The following is a 17956-nucleotide window of genomic DNA, read 5'->3' on the forward strand; positions in this document are numbered from 1 at the left end:
TTCTCCTCACTGTATCTCTCGGCTCTTATCTTCCCTACTGCTTTATCTCTCGCTCCATTATGCTCATCCTCTCTTGATCTTCTCGACTTATTCTCTCTTCAACTTTACTCTCAGGCGGTGTCTGTCTTATTCTCTCCTCTCGGTCTATTCTCTCCTCAGCTTATTCTCTCCTCATGGTATCGGTCTCCTCACTTATGCTCTCCGCCTGCACTTAATCTCTCCTCTCCGTTATTCTCAGTCAAGCTTATCTTCGGTCTCTCTTACTTCTTCACTTATCCTTCCTTCTTATCCTGCTCTCTTTATCTCTCCTTCTCTTACCTTCTCATCCTTATCTCTCAGTCTTAGGCTTATCTCTCCTTCTTTATCTCTCATCTACCTATTCTCCTCACCTTATCTCTGCCTGTCTCCTGTATCTTCCTTCTCTATGCTCTCCTCACTTATCTCTTCTCTTATCTCTCTTCTTATCTACTCCTCACTTAATCTCTTTCTCACTTATCTTCTTCTTTACCTCTCGCTCTCCGTTATCTGCTGCTCACTTATCTTCTCCCTCTCTTTATCTCTCCTCCTGTATCTCTCCTCTTTATCTCTCCTCTCTTAATCTCTCCTCACTTATCTCTCCTTCTTAATTTCTCTCCTCTCTTTCTCTTCCGCACTGTATCTCTTGTCACGTATCTCTCCTCTCTACTCCTCCTCACTTATTTCTCTCCTCACTTATCTCTCTCTTTACTCTTACCTCACTGTATCTCTTTTCCACTTACTCTCGTCTGCCTACTCGGCCGCGTCTCTATATGTATCTCTTCCTCACTTATGCTCTCCCGTCTCTTATCTCTCGTCTCTTACCTCTCCTCATTATCTCTCCTCATTATCTTCCTCTCTTATTCTTCTACTTATCTCTCTGTCATTTTATCTCTCCTCTCTTATTCTCCTCTCTTATCTTCCTCTTTATCTCCTTTTATGCTGCTCTCACTTATCCTCCTCTTTTATCCTCCCCTCTTTATCTCTCGCTCATTATCTTCCTCACTTATGCTTCTTCCTCACTTATCTTCTCCTCTTATCTCTGCCCTGCATCTATCTTCTCTCTCCAACCCGCTCAGTTATTCTCTCACTCACTTTATCTCTCCGTCTTTTCTCTCCCTCTCTACTCTCTCCTCAATCTATCTATATTCTTATCTCTTCCTCTCTGTATCTCTTCTGCTTATCTTCCTCACTTATCTCTCCTCATTATCTCCTTACCTTCTGCTTCTTCACTTTAATCCTCCTCTCTTATCTCTCCTCTCTTATCTTCTCCTCGACTTCTTTCTCTCCTTCATTATCTCTCTCTCCTATCTTTCTCTCACTTAATTCTCTGCCTCATTATGTTCTCTCCTCACTTATCTCTCCTCTCTTATCTCTCCTCATCTTATCCGTTTCCTCACTTATCTCCTTTTATCTCCCTCACTTATCTCTCCTCATCTTATCTCTCCTCGCTTATCTCTCCTCACTTATCTCTCTCTCTTACTCTCCTCTTTATCTCTCTGCTCACTTATTCTCCTCTCTTACTCTCCTTCTTATTTCCCTCTCTTACTCTCTCCTTCTTATCTCTCCTCACTTATCTCTCTCTCTTATCTCTCCTCTCTTATCTCATCTCACTTATCTCTTTTAGTTATCTCTCGTCACTTATTCTCTCCTCATTATCTCTCCTCAACTTATTCTTTCTTTCTCCTCACATTCTTCCTCTCTCTATTCTTCCTCACGCTATCTCTCCTCTCTTACTTCCTCTTGCTTATCTCTCTCGACATTATTCTCTTTTCAGTTATTCTCCTCATTATATCTTCTCACTTGATCTCTTTCATTATCTCGCTCTCACTTATCTCTCCTTCATTTATCTCGTTTCAGCTTATCTCTCCGTCGACTTATCTCTCCTTCTCTTATCTCTGCCTCTCTTATCTCGTGTCCTCACTATCTCTTGGTTTCACTTATCTCTTTTCACTTGATCTCTCACTGCACTTATCTCTCCTACCTATCTTCCTCTCTTATCTCTTCTCCTTATCTCTTCACCTTATCTCTTCTCTGCTTATCTCTTCTCACTTTATCTCTTTTCGACTTATCTCTTCTCACTTATCTCTTTTCCTTATCTCTCCTCACTTATCTCTCCTCACTTATCTCTCCTCTCTGGATTCTCTTCTCACTTATCTTTCTCACTTATCTTCTTTTCAGTTATCTCTCCTCATTATCTTCCTCTCTTATCTTTCTAACGTATCTCTTTCCTTAATCTTTCTTCGAGTTTATTCTCTCACTTATTCTCTCCTCGTCTTATCTCTTCTCTACTCTTTATTATCTCTTCCTCATTATCTCTTTTCGAGTTATCTCTCTCTCTTATTCTGTCACTTATCTTTTTCACTATCTCTTTTCACTTCTCTTTTCACTTATTCTTCGTCATCACCTCTCTCTGTCTCTTATCTTCTTGCTCACTTATCTCTTTTTCATTATCTCTCTCATTACTTTCTCTTACCTTTTCTCCTCACTTACTCTCTCATTTATTCTCTTACCTATTTCGCTCACTTATCTCTCTCACTTATCTTCCTCAATTATCTCTCGCGTCACTTATTCCTTCTACTCTCCTCACTTATCTTCGCTCACTTATCTTCCTCTCTGTATCTCTCTACTTGATCTCTCTCCTTTATCTCTCTCACTTATCTCTTCTTATATCTCTCGCTCACTTTATCTCTCCTCACTTATCTCTCCTCACTTATCTCTCCTACACTGTTGTCTCCTCTCTTATCTCTTTATTATCTCTCGGGTTACTCATCTCTCCTCACTTATCTCTCTCACTATCTCTCCTCACTATATCTCTTCACTTATCTCTCTCTCTTATCCTCGGCTTCTTATTTCTCTTCTTATTCTCTCTACTTTATGTTCTCCTTTACCTATCGCTCTCTCACTTATCTCTGCTACTTATCTCTTCTAGCTTATCTCTCTTCACTTATCTCTCTCACGATATCTAATCTCACTATATCTCTCCTCACTTATCTCTCATGACTTATCTGCTCCTACGTTATGCTCTCCTCTCTTACTCTCCTCTCTTATCTTTCTACTTCATCTCTCCTCTTATATCTCTCCTCTCTTATTCTCTCTCTCTCTCTCTCTCTCTCTCTCTCTCTCTCTCTCTTTCTCTTTCTCTTTCTCTTTCTAATTCTCTTTCTCTTTCTCTTTCTCTTTCTCTCTCTCGCTCTCACTCACTCACTCTCTATTCGGACGGTTGATTTTGACTTTTGTCGCGTGGGGTTCCTTCCTGTCACCTCTCTCCTTCATAGTTTGTCCTCCTCTGTCTACCTTGCCCCGTGCCTCGGCTATCTAGCTAGTGCTGACGATGGATGCAGCATGCTGCGGGCCACTGTGCGTGTTTGTGTTGATCACAAATAATGAAATACTGATAGTGATACTGCTGCTCACACGTACTGATCGAAAACTGATGTTTGTGCTGTAATAAGGCCAAAACAAAATATACGTGTGGTTACCATTACATGCCGGAAAAAAAAGAAGGTAGGTAGGTAGGGAAAACATTTTATTTTCTTGAAATATTTTATTTACGAACCATGTCCGAAGGATGTGCGTTAATGTGCCCTTTGAAGCAGGAACTGTCCAATTCATATTTTTTTAATGTTTAATTTTTTTTAATTTTTTTAATTTTGACTTTCAAGAAAATTGACAATAAAATTTTTAGGGTCGCTGAGAATAAATAAGGTCGGTCGGGAAACCGTAACCACACCTATATTTTGTTGTGGCCTAAGAGGGAGCGTAGAGGGGGATGTGGTGGTGACAGACATCACTGTAGCTGCACCACGAAGAATGGCGGCTTCAGTGTTGTGCATGCGATGCTGGAGTCGGCATGGTGATCTGTATATATTTATATTATATTATATAAAACCTACGTATGCATGATCTATATAAAATCCATGCAGAGATTGTATTCGTATAAAGTCTATACACGGATGCTCTATGTCAATCTATGAAGGATTTATTTATATAATGATGATCCACCTGATATCTAATGATCTGTACAGGGCGTATCTTTTTGAAGACTAGTAGTTGATGCGAATGCACTTGATATGGCGGAATATGACAGATCGGACCCGCGTCCGGTGTTCAGAGGTCATCTCACCTGCAGCGCGCTTGTTTACCCGTCTTCAAAAGTTATCGTAAATTTGAAAAGAATGCTGTTTGTTCGTGGTAGCTCACGTATTCTCATTGCGGTGTTCGGCGCGACGCATGGGTTACGATCAAAGCTAGCGGTCTGGGCGGAATGGCACGTAGCGAACGTCAGGCAGAACCAAGGCAGAACGTATTCTGCTGGATTTCTCTAGCAGAGTGCTGCCCTAGGCGCGGACCATATGTCATATACTGCACGTACAGGCCGTGGGCGCACACGCAGATACACACACACACACACACACACACACGCGCACACACACACACACACACACACACACAGATCCACACACACGCACGCACGGACACACACTCACGCATGCACGCACACACACACACATACACACCCACCCACCCACACACACACACACAAATTTAAAAAAAAATTAAATAGCTGTTTTCTCAGTTAAATTCTGTACTGGTGTACCATAAGATAGGTAATCTGGGCGTGTCACGTTCTGGTGGTGTATATTCCAGTTTCTCTCATTCGCTTACTCGGCATATATGACGTATGCAGTAATTTTCTACTAACTTTTAGTACCATAAATTATTTGCATCCGGGTCGAATGATTTCGCTATTCACACTAGATGCGCGACAACACTGAAAGTTACGCGCGTATTATTTTGTGATGCTACCTATTCTTATGCCACGGAAGAGCCGGCGTGACATACGGCACGGTCAGTGGCATAGATGTGCGTATGTTTTGAAGTTATAAAGGAATTCACATGTAAATAGGAATTAACCTGAAGGTTAAGCATGGATTTATTGGGGTATGGTCACAGTAAAAGCCGGTAAACAGCTATGGAGGAAATAAGCACACATTCTCAGGCCGTAAGCAGGAACAAAAAATGTTAAAATACGATGCACGATAAGCGTAGCTAATCTCGTGACCGCTCGCCACGTGAGCTTATGGTTCAAAGCTTTATTGCCATGATATAAAAGCTACGCTGCTACCCCCAGCCATTAGTCTAACATCTCTCGTTGGCTAGACTATACATACTGTCATCTCTCTCCCTCGTTTTGTATTATACTGGCACGCACTTCTACATCGAACCCGAAGTGAACAGATACCGAGCTACGCTATGATCATGCTGCATCTAGCTATAATACTGGTAAGAAATATATTGTGATAATAATATGAAGCTGTGATACGATAATTTTTCGTTAATTTATTGTAATCGTGGCTTCATTTTATCTGATGATGCGTGCATAATTTTGGCGTGTTCTTGTTCAATTATTATACTTTCCATTACCGTGCTATGTAAACTGCAGATTGATTTTGGCAATCAGACGGGTTTTGCTGTTATTATAATATATAATAGGTACGACGCCACTATACATGGCTATTGTACTATATACGATCGCGTAATCCGCAAGGCTATAGAACCGCCTTTTCATTGAATTAATCACTAACGTGATTATTTTTTATCGCAATTACTGTTATCAACATTAATCTACTGTTCTGCCATATTGCATACGATTTTGTTGCGTGCGATTTTGTCGTATTGGAATTTGTTGGATTCGATTCTATATATATATATATATATGCTGTAATGAATGTCTGAAGAACTGCTTTAAGCAGTCGTGATGACTCGCTCAGTTTGTTTGCTATCGCGCGGTTTTAATTAATTGTGTGTAATTTGTAAACGGGGAGGATGATGATGATAATAATATATTATAATAAATATCTGTGCAAAATCGACGGTCTCTTCGGCTGCAGTTTGTTTTTGTCGTGAGGCGTTTTTCTTGGTCCTGTTTGTGGTGGTTAAACCTTTTTACGTTTTATATTTTTTTGGCTTTTTCCGATGCACATGGCAGGGTCATGGATATTTAAAGTATGCACATATACACACGCACAAATTTAGAAAGTACACGTAAATGCTTGCATGATGGTTTGGCTGTGAGTTGTGTATTACTGCTGACTCCTTTTGGAGTTATGATTGCACTTAAATTGCAGTAACTGAGTGGTTCTTGTTCATATTTCTGCAAAATTGGCTGCTGCAAAATCGGGTTGTAAAGAAAATTATGTTTAAAGAAAGTGAGATAGAAAAAATAAAAGAGAACGTTTTGTGATGTCTGCAGAATCGTGAGGTTTTTGCTGGTTATTCTGTGTTTGGTTCTTGCTTCCTAGCTGCGACGCGACATTATTCTATTGAATTATTCCGCCCAGTTATATTTTCTGCTATGTCATTCCCCACTGTGTATGTGATTCCCATTATAGCCAGTAGGTTGTGTGGTGGTGTCAAATTTTGTCGTATTGGAATTTGTTGGATTCGATTCTTTCGCACGCAACATTGTCATGAACTCAACTTAATTTGTCTTGTAATCGTAACACAGGAATATTGTCTGGTTCGCGTCTGCATGGTTCAGAGGAGCCTTGCGTTTTAAGCCAGATAACAATAATGCCAGAAAAACGTTTGCAATGGAAAGTGTAGATGTACCGTATTTTGTAAAGTGTAGGTAACTAAAAAAATCTTCAAAATAAGATAAGTATTTCCTAGCCTAGATTGTGATAATGTTTAATTCCCGCAAATACGTTATATAATTGATAATACATTATCTATCCTAAAACTTGGGTTCCATATTAATCTAACAAGTGGTAGTTACGCGTTCTTATATATGTTAGTGTTACTGTGTGTAGCATATAAAAGATTTTACTGATCATCTTTACTATTATAAACTTTTTAATAATTTATATTTTGTACTTCAACGGACGCGTAACCACGGCTTAAATGTAATTTATATTGTTAAATACTAAGTACTATTTTAGTGGGCAGTCATCGCTGCGGAATGTCGAATCAAGCACCAGCCTGTCTATCACACTGGCTACGACACCCCATATGAAGTCTATCCTTGGGGCGGATACAGGTAGATACGTGTAGAAATCTTAGTAAGAAATGGAATAAAGATTAAGAATAATTGGAATACACGCGGTAGTTCCAGGTAACTTTATCAGTATGTGCCAGACTTCATGGCGCTGCGCCACGCACCACTAAATAATATACTAACTGAACACACAGTATGAAATATTATTATTAGCGCATCAATAATCGGTTATTGCTATTAAAATGTTGTTCATCAATTATCTGGTTACTCTGACCCAGCGGAGGCTATCATGCTAACAATTATCGAGGTGCTTACACGCCGCACAGGAAAATACACACGGGATTCACCAAAGCAGGTTGTATACTTTATTCCGTTGTTGCTGTGCACGTTAATTGTATAATATAGTTGACTTCAATCCTCTAGATAATATTTGGGCTTTAAATATACAGATATTGAAATATTAGACGTATAAGAAGGTATTCGGTGTTTCGAAGCAACTATACTGTTGTTTTTATTACATCTAATATATTGGTTTTTTTAAACTACAAAAGGTTATATTTTTCATTTTTTAATTATGTTCTTATTTTACCCTGCACAGAAACTGTAGCCTGCGCGCTCCTCGACCCGAATATATTCGACATTCAGCTAACAAATACAGATACCGTAATGCTTACACCGACGACACCAGCGGGTGCTGCTGCTATGCCGACGATCTGTTTCTGGATGAAGCCGTCTGAATTGACTATTGGTGGTACAGTACTGGCACTTACTACCCCATCGCTGATGGTTAATGTACTCGCCGGTGGGGCGCTTCAGGTGTGAGTACAAATTTCCTTATTTCATCATCGACCGCAGACTATAGGCTATCATAATATTTAGCACCCCTGATTGCCGTTCATATCCTTGTACTTATTAATTCTACCTGAAGTGATCACATTCTGAATATATCTTCTCATAAGTTCTATCATAATTCATATAGTGAAGACATGAAAACGGATGAAAAATTATGAAACCAATTATCAGGGTTAGTTTGAAAGACACCGATTTGATAAATTCTGCTCGCTATATTTTATTCCGCATTGTTCAATAAGTAACTTACACATTATAATAACTACCAAAAATCGAATCATTGCACATTAATATGCAGTTAAAGATATGGGGAAACTATTAACTTATGTATACTGAAGTATAAATATGTTCATGCTATAACACAACCACAGAAAAAAGCTAGGCCCCAATAGATACAAATTTTGTGTGGGGGCACGAAGCGACAACTAGCAGCCGAGAGTTCGGGGCATTGTAAGACCTCTGATATATATTTTTAAAGCTGCATTAAAATTTTGCTCGCTCGTATATTCTGGCGATGAAAATGGAGTTCTACAGTTAAGCATTCATCGTACCAGAGTCCCGCGCCTCTTAAACCACTGCAAAGATACTGCGGTGTTTTATGACGTGTAAAAGAGAAGATAGAGAAGACAGATTTAACATGAGAGAGAGAGAGAGATTTAACAACCTATTTGGTCAACTTAGAAGTGGATAGGGTAAACCCAGCTTAGTGTGTTAGGAAGTTAGTGTGCATTGACAGAAAACTCATTTCTACTGCAGCTAAGCCATAGTTTTCGCATTTTAGCGGCGGAATGACGGTCACATCTGCTACTCTGGTGGAAGACACGTGGACTCACGTTTGCATAGTCAACACGATGGTGTACGTTAATGGGGTATGTGTAACAAAATCTGCGACTCAATTCTAAAAGATATATTACAAGCACCGCGCGACTGAAAATGCTGCATACTTTACTATTATAGCGTGTAAAGAAAGAAAAACAAATCCGTAATTATATATGAAATACACAAATAAACGTTAATCGTTCATGTACTCCTGATTATATGGCAGTCGCCTTTAACACTAACTCACGTTTACTTCGTAGGTAGCAGATGTGGTCGTTTTAACTACCGCCGTGATGTTAGCCCAGGGCGCATCCGTAGCGGGCACTATAGGAGATGGCGCAGCAACCACATTTACTGGAATGGTATCGGATCTGAATATCTATGAGGAAATGATAGGAGCCCCGGAACTGTTAACTATGGCTGGATCATGTATGAGCGATCCTGGAGACCTATACAAATGGGAAGACGCAATGGATGCCGCGACAGCGGTAAGCGAGAGTGTAGGGAAGCATTTGAAAACTGTAGCAAGTGTAAATAATTTTAGCCAGTTACCGATTCCATTCTTCGATTTATCACATACTTTTTAATTTCCCAAATAATAGCATTTTCTTCAGTAAAAAACTATGCAAATTCTAATGAAATTACACCAATATTACTCGCAATTGCCCTTCCAATTACATTTTAGCACTGCATGCATTTATGCTGCGGTTATCTCATACTACATTATTATGTATATGAGACGTCGAGAAATGTTGAGACACACACACACCTTCGCTATTTTATTATTTTATTTACTTTGGTCGATGTTTTTGTGGAATGCGCCGTGTGTGCGAAATAAAAACACGATTGACGGAATAAAACGATGCGCGCGGCATGATCGGGACGGGGGATGTTTGTTGTTGTTGTTGTTGTTGTTGTTTGCTTCACGACTATCTGTGACCTAGCATCGATGCTTGTAATATCTCACTCAGGACAGAGTCACCTAGCGTAATGCAGTCAACAAGATAGCTTTGGGAAACCTTGATATGTCAGGGATATGTTGGGGTCTTGATATGTCCCGTTAGTTTGGGCGGGCGATAACAAATCCGACATTGTCATAAAATCGCGGAATCATGTATTAGTGATCCCAAGAAGGAAAGATAGATCTGCTTGTAGTTTTACTTTCTGCTTTGCTGTATTGTCACAGTACTGTAGACGACAGGTTGTTATGATTGATTTTACCATGTTATTCTAGCCTGCCCTATCACTTGTAGGCCTTCTAGGCGTGCATTGGTAGTCTGTCTCTTAAGTGCTAGAGCTCTGTTAATTAATCATACATATCATTATGTGCTGTGTGATGGAAGTCTTGTCATCTATGGTTCTACGTAACTGCGTTGGATTTACCGTGCAGAGCGGTATACTGTTCTTGTCGTGTACTTCAGCGGGTAAACGTTAACGTATAGTGTTTAAAAAATCTGGGTAAAATTATCGACATGTTGAAGCAGAGGCAGGCTGACACGTAGGCAGTTTCGCGGGGTTCGAATGTTAGAATTTAATCCTTTGAATTAACGTTAACGGCTTGTATTTTGTTTTCGTTCTTGATCGATCAGCCCAGTTAAAATTCACGATGCTTCGGTCCGGTGAATTTTTGTTGATTGTTAATGAGATTTCTTGACACTGGTGTTAATTAATGCATGATTTAATTGCAGAATTAGGATGTAAATTCACCATTTATAATTGTGATTTAGAATTGGTCCCCTACCCCCATTTTAGGCATGTTTTTAGGATTCATCATAGCCAACGATTAGGGCAATAACATTGTTTTTTAAATCGGCTGCTGGTGCTAGCTCGACAGAAATGTCACGTGTGTCGAACCACTAATTAACGGAATAAAATCACGTTGTATGCAAGCTTGTCACGTGTTTGTGTGCGTTTCACGAGTGTTTGTGTTTTTCGGTAACGGCGTTTGAAACTCAGTGGATTGCCACGAGCAACAGACATAACAGACAAAGACAGCAGATGACAGAACACACAACAGATAGCCTTAATAGCTGGCCTGCAATGCAATGCATTCTTTATCCTACTTCCTGTCTTTCCCAAGTTCTCTTTCTTTCTTTCATTCTTTTCTTTCTTTCTTTCTATTTATTGTCGACGGAATTAATTCTTTCAATTCATGCGACTTTTTCCGCAAGGAAACCGACGTTATGAGCGACCACGTGCAAAGCGTCTTACATATAGCTATAATATTATAATTTGGTATCAACAAAGACATCTAATGTTACAATATCACTCATAAATATCAAAGTAGGCTATCTAAGTAATCTAATGTAAGCCAAAACAATTTAAGTAACATCTGTACTAATCAATTAAAGCTGTGCATAACTCATATCATAAATCTGACTGCTTTACAATTTACAGGCTCGCTAGACGTATAGTTATAATATTTTATTCTCCAGTTGCTGACGGTTCTGCGATTTGATTTTTTAATTAACCATAATCATATGTTCATCATATACTTCATATACTTCATATATTCATCACCATTGTTCTCAGTACATAAAAACTAGTCGGTGGGGGCTGGTAAGGTGAGGGGTTAATAACAGAACTTCTTTCTGAATGCATGAGAGTGCGCCAATTTAGGCCCAACTTCTAAAAAACTTCCAAACTATTCCAGCTACTTTTGCAGATCACTTTAAAAAGTCACAAAATTCTCACCCCAACACACGCGCGGGCGCACGCACGCACGCACGCACGCACGCACACACACACACACACACACACACACACACACACACACACACACACTCGCTTGCTCGCTCATTCATCGCTCACGCAGGCACACACGCACGCATGCGCATTACGTACGTACTCATTTGCCTATAGGTGGTGTACAACAGTAGAAAGCGTCCATAGGCAGCAGGGTTGAATAAGCACCGAACAAAAATTAAATACCCACAATGTTTCGTCGCATACACAACATACACTTTATTCATGTTAAATAACCACAGATTCAAGCTCTATACTCGGCTCGAAACTTTTGTTAGCTAAATGATGCGCATTTATACAAAGTAGTCGGATCCCGTTTTAAACACAAAAATGGACGGCCAGTCACCATGAATACGCCACTTGACGGAATGGCACAATTACACGACAAGACAAATCTTACTACTAATGCCTTCTAGTCGTCCACGACGCATCTAACCTGCTTGCATAATGCAAATTAGTACATGCAAAAGAATGCCTTTCCAGAGACGAAACAGTGCAAACCAGTGAACAATTTGCGGAAGGTTACCTTTGTATGCCCCTATAGCCATTGATTATTCACGTTTGTTTATATTTCCAGGCGGCGCAGATAATGACGCCGTCATCATGCGTTGCGAATAGACAAGCCGGTCTGCAGCAATGTTTAGATCCTGCGGCAACAGTGACCATATTGACACAGATTCAGAACAAAGTGTCCTACCTTGCGACGGGTGCCGCGGATATCAGTCATAAACAGGACTACATTCTCCATTCTTTGAGCAACAGCCACGGGGCTCATGAGCCCTATAACACTGACACCTATCAAAATGCCGATAAGCTTTACTCTCTTCCCAATCAAGGAGCTAGCCAGTATCAATATGGAAGTTATCAAAACATTAACTTAGGTGTAACTGGAAAAAATGACGTACGATATCAAAACATTAATCCAGGTGTACGTGGAAATAACGGCAGATGGCAGGGTAGAGATGGATTGGTGGATGGGTGAGTGGGTGTGTGAGTAAGTACAGGTGTGAGACTGAAACTGATGAGGTGCCACCCCGAGAGCGAAGCTGTGAATAAATAATGTAGTCGACATAAATACGATGATCCGTCGTGCCTTAATTGGTTCTCCACGTATTCCTGCCCACTCTCATTACTGGTTACATCTACTCTTACTCCTGCAGCTTTTGTTGAGGTACTGGCTTTTTTTCTTATTCCCTGCCGAATACACTGTAGTGGCTCTGACACTTACGTAAAATGATGAGGGACAACATGATAGAAAGGATGATAACTTGAGGATTAAGCGAGTGATAAGCACACGGGTCTTTTGCCTACTTACACGAGTACTTACTCTCTCCTCTTTCCCTGCTCCTCTTCCTCCTCCTCTTCCTCTTCCTCCTCCACATCCTCTTCATCCTCCTGTTTCTCCCTCTCCTGATCTTCCTCCACATCCTCTTCCTCTTCCTCCTCCACATCCTCCTCCTGTTTCGCCTCCTTTTCCTCCACATCCTCTTCTTCCTCCTCCACATCATCCTCCTCCTCGTCTTCCTCCTCCACATCATCCTCTTCTTCCTCCTCCACATCATCTTCTTCCTCATCCTCCTCCCCTGCTCCCTCCCACGCATTCTCCCTTCCTCACATTTCACGTGTCTGTTCCTCTCCTGCCTAAATCCGTTGCAAGGAATTTGAAATAAAATTCTGTTCGTTCTCAGAAGTTTTCCCACCTTGACTTGTTTTTATGGGAGTTCTTGTTTTCATTCTAAATTTCTTATCAATTATCTTGTGGGCACTTGACTTGCTAATTGACATTTCACCGTGTGCCATTTTTTTGGTTTCGCTTGTTTTAAGTTGTTTCAATTGGGGCATGGGGGGGTATGTGTGTGTACTTGTTGATTTGAATAAAGTTCAAATGTACTTCATCGTTGACATGAGGAGATGTGGTGTGTTTTGACTTGTGGTTCTCGTTTTACTGTTGTCTTGATGAAAAATTTTAGCTGTTCGTAATATCTCAGAGAGTCAGAGAGTGCTTGCTGTTGAAATTATAGAGTTATCTCGCAAAGCTAGATTTAATTTTAGAAAGATGAAAAGTGTATCTCGAAAAAACGAGGCAGTTTAAAGAATCACATGTAATAAGTTTAGCATATATTTATGCGTGTATAAGTCGCACCCCATATTTTGCCTTAAAAAGTTGGTCCAAAACTTTTACAAGCGAAATTCACGTGGAAGATGAGACTAACTCGATCAACCGGCGAATTTGATACGTCGTGATTTCACACTTAATTACAACTCATTGTCCTCTGAGTAAATGAGCAGTTATCTCTGACTGATCAATTAATATTATTACTAATAACTATGAAACCAGTCGGCAAGCTCGAAAGACCAGACCTAGAATAACTGTTTCGGGCCTAGTTTTCATATTACATGGTAATTTATTCAAGATGCAATATGCGCTCGCGTGGTTCGGCATTTGTAATAGCAGATGGTTGCGATAACGATGACATTTCTTGCACAAGATTTCTTAGCCTCTAGTAGCACCCCTGATTGTTTTTATTGAAGTTGTGTGCAAAAAAGTGCGACGTATATACGAGTAAATATGATACTCGTGTTACCCTAGCAACGCGTGAGCACCCGAGTCAAAATGTAACTTTTTTTGTGGCTTGAGAAATTCTCACACTTTATAAACTTTGACTGAAATTTCGACGAGACTCTAGAAAATAGCATTCAGTGCTGCGATGTCATGTCATATCGATTTCTCTCGAAAATTCGTAATCGTTCGGATTTCCATAATTCTCATAAGATTAAGTAGTCAATTCAAGGTTAGCTAAACGACCGATCGAAATTTTTTCCCATTAAAATTCTATCGATTTAACGACTCTGATCGCGAGTACTTGAGGTTGTTATCGTCGAGCTGTATCACCGTAGTCGGAAGCCGTTACTGCATTTAGCGAGAGTAGAAGCTGTGTAGGTAGACGATAGAGGCGGTATAGCTTGCGCGCGCGGCGTGTGTGTCGGTCGTGGCTGTGGAGTGACCACCGGTGGTTCCTGATGACCGCAGTGTCCGGTCTGTCCGTGAGTGAGCGATGGCACGAGGGTCGCGTGCCGCCGCCGGCCCCCTGGACCAGCACCCAGTCGTAGGTACGTGACGTGAGAGAGAGAGACGCGCGCGAGATCCTTGCTAGCGGTTAATCGTTGCGCGATCGCTCGTTCGCGGAGACGGCGCCCCCTGGTGGCCTGCTGCCCCCCGCGCGCGCGGCGGGCTGTTTTCCCCGATCTTGGGACGTGGCGTGCGATTTTGATTTACGGGAGATTTTCGCTCGATTAATGGGTTAAAGTTAGGTTTAGCCATGGTGTGGTGGCAATGGTTGCAAGAACGTCGAAATGTCTCTGTCCTCTTTCGCAAGTACCCCATGGAAAATCTTTCCAATCGAACGTGTAAACGAAACTTGTACGATCATTCGCTGTAAGTCGCGAGGTCGCGCGAAATTTTCTGTAAAATCGCACGCTAGGTCCCCAGGGTTGACGTGGGACCACCCACCCACCGTCCAAATCGACCTGTCCGTCCGAGATGAACACCCTCGCCTCTCGGATATCGCTGCCGGTTCGTTCGAGCTAGGACGGTCCATCGTCTTTCCAACGCGCTGCGGACTCTGCCACACTTCGTCGTTAAGCAGCGTTGTTTAGAACCAAAACGGCGCCACAGATCCGCCAGGCCCACCTCCCCACGTTTTCGACAGCTCCGGGCGGACGGGTCGATCATCATCATTCATTATCGTCTCCGTAAACGAGCGAGGGAGAGAGAGAGGCTAGACGAGGGGGGGAGAGATACGCGGCGCGCGCGCGAGCGAGCGCGTGCGGCGTGCGTGTGAGCGCGTGACAGTTCCGCACCATCTTCTCTGTCCGCAGGTTCCGTGGGGAAGCCCCACGGCTCCTTGTCCTCCTCTGCAGCATCGCGGCTCGCCGACCAGCAGGGATACATCCCGGACAAGGTGAAGAAGGCGGATGCGCGCCTCGACGACAACCCGTACGACACGGACGCGTGGAACGTGCTGATCCGCGACGCTCAGACGAAGCCGATCGTCGAGGCGCGCGTCACGATGGAGCGCTGCGTCGAGCGCTTCCCCAACGCCGGCCGCTACTGGCGGCAGTACATCGACGCCGAGCTGCGGCAGCGCAACTTTGAGAAGGTGGAGAAGCTGTTCCAGCGCTGCCTCCTCAAGGTGCTCAACATCGACCTGTGGCGCGCGTACCTCAACTACGTCAAGGACACGAAGGGCTCGCTGCCGTCCTACCGCGAGAAGATGGCGCAGGCGTACGATTTTGCGCTCGATAAGATGGGCATGGATATCATGTCGTATCAGATCTGGGCGGATTACATCACGTTCCTGAAGAACGTGGAGGCGGTGGGGTCGTACGCGGAGAACCAGCGCATCACGGCCGTGCGCAAGATCTACCAGCGCGGCTGCGTCAACCCGATGGTGAACATAGAGCAGCTGTGGAAGGACTACACGGCGTACGAGACGGGCATCAACCCGCTCATCGCGAAGAAGATGGTGGACGACCGCAGCCGCGACTACATGAACGCGCGCCGCGTCTCGAAGGAGTACGAGGCGGTGACGCGCGGCCTCGCGCGCGGCGTCCCGTCCGTGCCGCCGATGGCCGTGCCGGAGGAGGAGCGCCAGGTGGCGCTGTGGAAGAAGTACATCGCGTGGGAGAAGGGCAACCCGCTGCGCTCCGAGGACCACGCCGCGATCACGAAGCGCGTCATGTTCGCGTACGAGCAGTGCCTGCTCTGCCTCGGCCACCACCCGGACATCTGGTACGAGGCGGCGCTCTACCTGGAGCAGTCGAGCAAGCTGCTCGTCGAGAAGGGAGACACGAACGCCGGCAAGCTGTTCAGCGACGAGGCGGCGAACATGTACGAGCGTGCGATCACGACCATGCTGCGCCGCAACCAGCTGCTCTACTTCGCATACGCTGACTTCGAAGAGAGTCGCATGCACTTCCAGAAGGTGCACCAAATCTACCAGAAGATACTCGACATCTCGGACGCCGACCCGTCCCTCGCGTACATCCAGTACATGAAGTTTGCGAGGCGCGCGGAGGGGATCAAGTCGGCACGCGCCATCTTCAAGAAGGCTCGGGAGGACGCTCGCTCGAGCTACCACATCTTCGTCGGAGCCGCGCTCATGGAGTACTACTGCAGCAAGGACAAGAACGTCGCGTTCAAGATCTTCGAGCTGGGCGTGAAGCGCTACGCGGACTCGCCAGAGTTCATCCTCTCTTACGTGGAGCACCTGTCGCACCTCAACGAGGACAACAACACGCGCGTGCTCTTCGAACGCGTGCTCACGTCGGGCGGGCTCCGCGACGAGAACTCGCTCGAGATCTGGAACGAGTTTCTCCGCTTCGAGACGGACGTCGGCGACCTCGCGAGCATCCTGAAGGTCGAGCGGCGGAGGAACGCCGTCATCGAGAGGCTGAGCGCGCTCGAGGGCAAGGAGACGGCGCTGCTCGTCGACCGATACAAGTTCCTCGACCTGTACCCGTGCACCGGCGGGGAGCTGCGCGCGATCGGATACCGCGAGCTGTCTCGCCCGCGCCCGCATGCGGCGGCGACCACGGCATCGACCCCTGCGACGGCGGCAGGTGGCGCTGGCGAGGACGACGACGGCGGGCGGGCGCGTCCGGAGTACCCGCGGCCGAACCTGGAGCAGATGATCCCGTTCAAGCCTCGCGTCATCGCCCCGCCGGGAGCGCACCCGGTCCCCGGGGGCGTGTTCCCGGCCCCGCCCGCCGCCGCCCACCTCATGGGGGCGCTGCCGCCGCCCGCGTACTTCCACGGTCCGTTCGTCGCCGTCGATTGCCTCATCGAGAGATTCCGCGCGTGCGATTTGCCGACCGAGCCGCTGATAGGGGGCGCCGACGGAGCTAACGGCCACAACGCGCTGCACGCGGAGTACACGAAGCTGTTTGAGTTTTTCGCGAACACGGGCGCGCTGCCGCAGCCGGAGGGCAGGAAGAGGAAGGCGGGGGCGGGGGCCGGCGGGGAGGGAGACGACGACGACGAGGACGACGCCGCCGCCGCGCCGCCCGTCAACGACCTCTACCGCGCGCGCCAGCAGAAACGCGTGCGATGATTGCGCGTGCGTGGGTGCGTGTGCGTGGGTGCGCGTGAGTGCGTCCGTGTGGTTGCATTGGTGTGCGCGCGTTGCGTGCGTGCGTGTGTACTTACGTTAGTGCGTGTGCGAGCGTTTGTCCATATGGTTGCATTGGTGAGCGTGTGCGTGCGTGCATGCGTGTGCGTGGGTGTCTGCGTGGATACGTGTGCGTGCGTGAGTGCGTGCGTGGAGACGTGCGATAGTTGTTTAGATGCTGGCTTCGTTGAGCAATAAGTTGCTCGACTGAACGAGGCATGGCTTCGTTGAGCATTAAGTTGAACGAGGCAGTCTGTTAAGCGCAGGTCCCAACTTCGTGTTTATTTCCTACAACAATCTCTACAACGATAACATGAACGTGACATAAATACCCAGCATCATGATCCGCTTCACAGAA

The 17956-nt window shown here is 44.6% G+C and overlaps 1 protein-coding gene across 1 annotated transcript; it reads left to right on the forward strand.

Annotated features, from left to right (window-relative positions):
- Positions 1 to 15412: 15412 nt before the first annotated feature.
- On the forward strand, positions 15413 to 17541 carry LOC106807250 (cleavage stimulation factor subunit 3-like). The gene has a single exon (XM_014809543.1). It carries the CDS (start codon positions 15499 to 15501, stop codon positions 17539 to 17541), a length of 2043 nt encoding a protein of 680 aa, XP_014665029.1. The 5' UTR covers positions 15413 to 15498.
- Positions 17542 to 17956: the final 415 nt, after the last annotated feature.

This window comes from Priapulus caudatus, unplaced genomic scaffold, assembly GCF_000485595.1.
Source record: "Priapulus caudatus unplaced genomic scaffold, Priapulus_caudatus-5.0.1 Scaffold203, whole genome shotgun sequence".
NCBI lineage: Eukaryota > Metazoa > Priapulida > Priapulimorpha > Priapulimorphida > Priapulidae > Priapulus > Priapulus caudatus.